This window comes from Nyctereutes procyonoides, unplaced genomic scaffold (genome assembly GCF_905146905.1).
Source record: "Nyctereutes procyonoides isolate TBG_1078 unplaced genomic scaffold, NYPRO_anot_genome, whole genome shotgun sequence".
Classification (NCBI taxonomy): Eukaryota; Metazoa; Chordata; class Mammalia; order Carnivora; family Canidae; genus Nyctereutes; species Nyctereutes procyonoides.
Genome location: NW_026575146.1, coordinates 77,808,135 through 77,815,669, shown reverse-complemented (window position 1 = coordinate 77,815,669; position 7,535 = coordinate 77,808,135). Strand labels below are relative to the sequence as shown.

Genomic DNA, 7,535 nt, shown 5'->3' with positions numbered 1-7,535 from the left:
GAGGGAAGAAGGGGCTGGGAATACAGACCCACAGATTCCTGAGAGATGAGAAAAATGGGTGTCAGGCATCATGCACCCAGTATTTAAAGTGAATTTCTTACTACTTTTTCTCTTACTTTACTCCTGGAAGCAATACCGAAACCACGGTGAGCACTAAAACCTGCCTATCCTGTAAGCCTGTTCCTTGTTAAAGGGCATTAATTAAGACAGTCCCTTGGTTATTCAAAGAACTGCCAGAACTTCCAGAATATGCCAGTCAGACAGTGAGGACAGAATCAGCCATGATTCTGGCTACCATGATACTACCAAGACGCTACCATGATAACAGAGTCCTCCAGCGAAGTCTGTGGGCCCTGCCCTGGTCTGGCTGCTGGGGCAAGACTGGTATTGGCCATGGCCCTTTTGTAAGGGGTTTCATCCTTTCCTGCCTCCTAATGATCCCAAAGCATCCTGTTCTGCAGTCCCAGTATCTAAAGGCATCTGACACCTAATTATTTCTCATCCCTTCCAGGAAACACACGCCTATTCTTAGTGTGGGAAATGTTAAAACATGAAAATAATTAGAGGCTACAATATAACCTAATTGTAGCTCTTTTGTCCTGGATTAATTCATCTTTGAGAACATTTGGGCAGATTCTAAAAGGCCATAATATTCTTCTTGATCTAGCTAAATTGCTTTCTCTTAATATTTGTATTAACTGTCCCTAGTTTGTTTGTTTAAGTTCTGATTGTGGTATTTTCTCTATTAAAAATAAATATTTGGTGAGCCTGGGTGGCTCAGTTGATGAAGCATCTGCCTTCAGCTCAGGTCATGATCTCAGGGTCCTGGGATCTAGCCCCACCCTGGGCTCCCTGCTCAGCGGAGAGCCTGCTTCTCCCTCTCCCTGCCACTCTGCCTACTTGTGCTCTCTCAAATAAATAAATAAAGATCTTTTTAAAAAATTCATTTACACCACAGCACTCACAGAAACAGCACCGTCTGAGAGTACACAAAGTGCCCCTGTGCTTCATGTTACATATAGATAGATCTATCTGAAAAGCTGACATATATATATATGAAATGGAATTTCCAGCCATGGACAAGAAATCTGAGTAAAATCCGTGGCGGTGCCCTGGCCACGCGGGTGGGCGACAACTCCCAGTCACTGTGCACGCACACATTCAAGGGCGCTGGAAATACGTCTGAAGGCAGCAGTTCTCTATTCAACCTTCCAGAAGACCATGGAGGGGGCTGGGCAGGCACCACTGCAAGTGAAGGTGGGGAGGCCAAGCTGCCCCCAGTGGCTACAGCCACCGTGAGGGTGCTGAGGCAGGGCCCAGGCTGGAAACACGGGAGGCCATTTGGGAAGAGAGGGTCGTTCACTGGGGGTTGGCCAAGGGTGTGACCTCCTACCGCGCTGGAGAGGCCAACTCCGTGGCCCAATGAGAAAAAATGGTCACGGAGGCCGCTTTGGGACGCACGCCGCGCCGGCGCCGCCAACTCACCAGCGACCTTCCCCCGCCCCCTGCTCCTTCGCCACTCTGCGCATGCGTACCTCCCAAGATTTCCAGGAACAGGCTTCTCCAGGGCCAATGGGGTGTGGCGTTCCTTCAGGTTCATCCAATGAGCTCATCAGATGATTTCACATCAACCAATGGGGCTTCGAGTGGCCTGCTGGGCAAAGTTGGTCCCGCCTTCCGTGTCTTTGAGAGACGAAGCCGCATCGGAGCGGAACCAGCGGCGCGTTCGAAGTCGTTCCTTCAGCGCCGCGAGATTCTTGTCAGGTTATCTGAACGCCAGGTGGAATTTGTGTCCCTGAAAGAGAAAAGGGAGGACTGGGGACCCAGATTCCTGGATCCTGAGGAAAGAAGAGGGGGCAGGACTCCTGGGTCTGAGAGGGGAGGGGGTCGGGGGGAGGGGCGTGTAGAATCCGGGTCCTGAGGGAAATGGCGGCTGGAACCCAAAGCCCTGGATCTCTAGGTAGAACAGGGCTGGGATCTCAGAATCCCGAGTTCTGGGGAGCTGAGAATCCCGGGGCTTGGAAGAACGTGGGCTTGAACCCGGCCGCCTGAGTCCGAGGCCGGAGGGGTGACTGGGCTGCACCCCGGATCCCGAGGTTGGAGGGCAGTGGCCGTTGAACATCTGTGTCTCCGGGGAATAGGGGTTTGGGTCGGAGGGTTGCTGTAGAAACTGAGGCACAGTAAACCGTGCTAATGTGCTCAAGGGGGCAGGCTAGTCAGGGCCCCCTCACCCCGACTGCGGAGGCCACGGCCTTGACCTTCCGCAGCACAGGCTGCGCCCGCAGTGTCAGTACTCGCCAGAAGGTCCATGCCGCTTCATTCTGTGAGGCCGAACAGACCCCCTCTTCTCTTTCAAACCCCAGATCCTTAGCCGCTCTTCTGAGCCGAGCTGCTCTGAAAGACGCCATGGGAACCGGTCATGTGCAGAGTTTGCTCTTCCTCCTCCTCCTCCTCGGGGCCCCCTCCTTGGCCTGTAAGGATGCGGGGCTCGGGGACGAGGGGAAGGAGATGGTTCACAGAGGATGCACCCCTGGGGAAGAAGGACTGGGGGCAGGGGGTGGCTCCCCCAGAGGGGGGCAAGTGCCTACCTTGGTCTCATTTCCTCCCCAGCCGAACCTGATTTCTACTGTCACAAGGGCGTATCGATGAGCATAGTAAAGGACCCAAAGAGAACGTTTAATTGGACCACCGACAAAGTTGAGACTTGTGACAGTGGGTCATTCTGCCAGGAATCCCTTTTGATGATTAAATCAGGTAAAGCCAGAAAGGGCAGTTGGGTTGGGTGGGAGGAAGAGTGAGTATGTCCTCCCCAGTGCTGTTCCTCCTCCCACCCCCACACCCCCAAAACTGTAGGCCCACCATCCACTTTCTCTCCTTCCTGTCTCCAAACAGGGGCCAAGACAGCCATTTTGGCCACTAAGGGCTGCGTCTCGGAGGGGACACAGGCGATAACGTACATCCAGCACTCCCCACCGCCAGGCATCATCACAGTCTCCTACAGCAGCTACTGTGAGGAGTCCTTGTGCAACAGCAAGGAGAACTTACTGCAACTGTGGAGGGAGGAAGAGCCCCAAGGTAGGTTGGGAGGTGACACATGGGGACTGAGAAAAATGAGGTAAACCCCTGAAAAGATCGTGGGGCTTCCTGCTCTGTGTTCTTACTTGGTTCAGGCCCAGTGGGGCCATATGTAGAAAAGCCTCAGAGCTTTTGCCTGACTTTTTTTTCCAAATTGTTACCTTGGGGTCTAAACATTGCTCAGAGCACTAGGATGTCAATGAAGCCTGGGGTGTAAGTTGGGCTTTGGGTTTATTAAGCAATAAAGTGTCATTAGAGGTTTCCATGCTGGATGGTTTGGCATAGTCCGTCTGGCAGCCCCTGCTTCCCTGATTTGGCCAGGCCCTATAGCAATCTGGCCTTGCCTACCTTTTCAGTTCACTTCCTTCTCTTCCTTCCCTATTTATTGGGTTCCAGCTGGGGCCAGTATTTGAAATAGTTAACAACAGATATGGTACTGGCCGGTCAGAATGTGTGCTGGCCATAAAGAAAACAGTCCAGCCCCGTGTGTGCCTACCAACTGAATACCAACACCGCAGTGTCTCACAGTCCCTGAAACCTGACACGCTGCTCTCACCTCCAGGCATTTGTCCTTGCTGTTTCCTGTGCCACCCCACCCAACTTCCATTTTCACTCACCTAACCTCTCTTCACCCTCCACCTCAACTCAGATGTCCACGCTGTGAAGATAATAGGCAAATTCTTCCAGATAGATACTCCCCCCTCCATTCCTTTACCATTACCTTGGACACAGTGCCTCCTGAGATGTACTATAATGACTACATGTCCATCTCCTTCTAGACAGTGATCTCGATGGCAGGAACTGGGTCCTTTTAATCTCTGTCTCCACATCTAAGCACACAGTTTGGAAGTCATGTTGGAGGGTTCTGATAGCAAAGAGAATCAGCTGGAGAGGCATGGGGGGGTGGCAGTGATAGGCCTTGGTGATGGTAGTATCAGCAGCAAAGACTTGGGGAAGAGAAAGAAGCAAGAAGAGACAACTCCAGACGTAGAACATACCCCAATTGTTATTCTCTTCCTCCCTCCAGCTGCCAGCAGGTCAGCACACCTCTACTGCCCAACCTGCGTGGCTCTGGGGGCCTGTTCAAATGCTCCTTCTCTTCCCTGTCCCAATGATACAGTTCAGTGCTATCAAGGAAGACTTCAGATCACTGGAGGTAAGCTGGACATCTGATGGTTTCAGAGGCTGGAAAATCAGGCATCTGAGTGATCCCCAGAAGTTCTGACACTCAGGGTTCTAGCAGTGAGGCAGGACTTCTGCCTCTCTGATTTCCTAAAAGAGCTGTGTATCTCCCCATCCGTTCTTGTTCCACAGGAGGCATCAACTCACTTTTGGAGGTCAAAGGCTGCACTTCTGTAACTGGCTGCAGACTGATGTCTGGGATCTTTACAGTAGGGCCCATATGGGTGGAGGAAGTCTGTCCATACCGGTCTGTACTTCAACCCCGAAAGATTGAAAACCGGGCTGCCTGGCTTCCTGTTTACATTTGGAGATTAGAGCTAGTGCTGCTGCTATTACTACAGTGACTTGTCCATTGTTCCTGGAATGTGAAGGCGCTTCTGGTCCTGGATAATAGGATGTGTCTTCCAACTGGGAGCCTTTCTGACTGCTGGTCATAAACAAATTGAGGAGCAAAGTGGAGAGCTGAAGAACAGAGAGTTCTTGTGGATGTATTCTTATATTTTTATTAAAGTTTCTACTGTGTTTGGTGTATAACCCAAGACTAGAAGTGGAGTTTTAGTCCTGAAGAGGCCCTTAAAATCCACCGTCTCCAACCCATACATGTTACAGAAAGGGAATCAGAGGCCTGGAAAACTTGAGTGAGGGTCTCACACTGACATAGCTATGGGCAGAGCAAGACCAGAACTTTGAATCTTTGACCTAGAGTCTGGTTTCCCTTTCACTCTAACTGGTCACCTTCTCTTGCTGACTGGGCAGGAGATCAGCATAAACCTCCTCCAGAGCACTCTGAGCCCAACCTTCAGGCCACAGTTGGCTGCTTTGGTTCTAACATTTCCCCGGGAAGTATTGAGGAATTTGAAAAATCAGGCTCCACATTCTTCTGTTATAACAAACTCCATCTCCTATGTCCTGTCTCTTGCCCCTTGACATCATCCCTTCCCTTCTCTGCTGCCTACTTCATACATCTTCAGTGGACACAGGGAACGTAGGAGACAGCTGGAGCACAGCAGGGTATGAGGAGTGGGACCTGGGACTCTCAAGGAGTAGATTTGGTTTTGGCTTCTCATGATTATTTTATTACTAAAGAACACATAAAGCCCATCTAACTATAAGACTCCAATGATAGAGGAGCCACACAGGGAAAAGTAAAAGGTGGGGAGAGGATAAGAGGGAACAGACATTTATTTAAATAGTTTTATTGAGGCATAATTGACGTAGTCAACTGTACCAGGGGTGAAGGAGACTTAAGGCAAACTATTGACCCCTCCCACAAAGGACAGGGGAGTCCGGCCACAATATAGTCCAGCCAAGTTTTTAAGAAAGTCCTCCAGTTCTAAACCAACTCTTTGGGTTAAAGCCTCACACCAGCTAATACTTTATCTTTGTCCCTAGGCACCCAGTTCCCCATCATGTCAGTTTGCAAGAGGAAGCACAAACAAATGAAATTTGAATTTAATGAGGGGACATATAAGTTTCTGAAATAATAAGCATTCAGAACCATGGCTGGTAAATGCCACCTATGGCAAACAAAACCAAGAACAAAAACAAAACCAAGTAAGATATTTCCCTCAGGACAATGGCTTTCTGAGGGCACTGAGGACAGTCACAGGAGAATTCCCTGAGTGAATGGAAGAATGACACAATTTTCTAAAATCTGGCCTGTGGATTACTTTGGTACTTTAAAAATTATGTGTATCCTATGCCAAAGATACAACACAGGCAAATTTCTCAGGCAGCCAACTCAAGTGTGCAAACCTTCTAATAATATATTTACATAAATATATATAATATAAAAGTATTTTAATACTTTTGTTCATAACAACCCCTCATCTGACCCAGTGGTAGGTAGAAACTTAACCAGTGTGAATAAACTCAGCCACTCCGGGGCCTTCTTTTCCACTTTCCTCACCCAGGGCTTGGCTGCAGGACTGGTGGGAAGGAAGTAAGTATCTAGGTACTTAGGAACTGATGCCTGGTACTTGGCTTCCATTCCTGCCAGCGTTCACTGGGAACCTCCCACCCTGTCTGGTCACTGATGGTCATCTAACGTGGACCCTCTTAACTCTGCCATCCTCTCTCAGCTACTTCAGGGCCTCTTCCAACAGCTTTCAAGTCCACTGCAGTGCTTCAGGGCTCTGGGGGTGTAGAGGCATCCCAGATAGCTGATGAAATTCCAAGAACTGGAGAAAAGATCATTGCACAGAGAACTGCTTCCTCCCTAGGTACTAGGAAAGAGATGGGGCCTAACCCCTGGGATTTATCATCCACCTTACATGGACCCCTATTACATGTTCTTCTCAAATCTATTATTTTTTGCAACAACCATGCCATAAGGCTTTCATTCTTGGACCGAAACGTGAAAATTCCAGGTCTACCAAATCAAAAGTTGGGCTTTCAGAATTATTGTCTGCCTCAGTTTACATAAGCCTACTTTGAAACTTCAAGGCTGAACATTAAGATATTTCTGGTTCTGGGATCCCTGGGTGGCGCAGCGGTTTGGCGCCTGCCTTTGGCCCAGGGCACGATCCTGGAGACCCGGGATCGAATCCCACGTCGGGCTCCCAGTGCATGGAGCCTGCTTGTGTCTCTGCCTGTGTCTCTGCCTGTCTCTCTCTCTCTCTCTCTCTCTCTCTCTCTCTCTCTCTCTGACTATCATAAATAAATTAAAAAAATTTAAAAAAAAGATATTTCTGGTTCTTTGCATGTCTATGGTAATGTCCCTACTAACTGAGGGACAAGGAGCAAGGGAAGTGGTAGGGCAGCCTGGGTGGCTCAGCGGTTTAGCGCCACCTTCAGCCAGGGCCTGATCCCGGGATCAAGTCCCACATTGGGCTCCCTGCATGGAGGCTGCTTCTCCCTCTGCCTGTGTCTCTGCCTGTGTGTGTGTGTGTGTGTGTGTGTGTGTGTGTGTGTGTGAGATTAATAAATAAAATCTTTTGAAAAAAGAATTGGAGAGAAAGGAGACAACAGTAACAATGAAATATAACCCTGCTATACACCTATTCATTCACTGGTCTGGATTTAGCCTCTGTCCTCACACATAATGCTCGCTTCAGGGCTTTGGCTCATATACTTCTCCCCCTGAAATTCCATCTCCCCTTCCAACCCGCCAGCCAGGAAAGCCTCGCTAGACATCTCACTACCAATTCTAGCAGATGTGACTTCTCTGACATCCACTGTTCTCCCTCCACAGAGCCCCAGCACAGTGACTCACCTTACTTCATTACTTTTCTGCTTCCCACACAAAGTATCTTCTCTCTTGAGAAGGTAACAGCACC

At 49.4% G+C, this 7,535-nt stretch overlaps 1 protein-coding gene across 1 annotated transcript; it reads left to right on the top strand.

Annotated features, from left to right (window-relative positions):
* Positions 1 to 2,193: 2,193 nt before the first annotated feature.
* Positions 2,194 to 4,601, top strand: TEX101 (testis expressed 101). The gene is made up of 5 exons (XM_055311969.1): positions 2,194 to 2,473; positions 2,611 to 2,754; positions 2,893 to 3,075; positions 4,103 to 4,231; positions 4,390 to 4,601. Exons 1-5 carry the CDS (start codon positions 2,194 to 2,196, stop codon positions 4,599 to 4,601), a joined length of 948 nt encoding a protein of 315 aa, XP_055167944.1.
* The last annotated feature ends 2,934 nt before the right edge of the window (positions 4,602 to 7,535 follow it).

What these genes read in the sequence shown, in the direction of transcription:
- TEX101 (XM_055311969.1), top strand. Translation starts at nt 2,194, where the DNA reads ATGTGCTCAAGGGGGCAGGCTAGTCAGGGCCCCCTCACCCCGACTGCG. An exon ending in GAGGGAGGAAGAGCCCCAAG is followed by an intron (nt 3,076 to 4,102) that starts GTAGGTTGGGAG and finishes TCCTCCCTCCAG; the next exon opens with CTGCCAGCAGGTCAGCACAC. An exon ending in AAGACTTCAGATCACTGGAG is followed by an intron (nt 4,232 to 4,389) that starts GTAAGCTGGACA and finishes CTTGTTCCACAG; the next exon opens with GAGGCATCAACTCACTTTTG.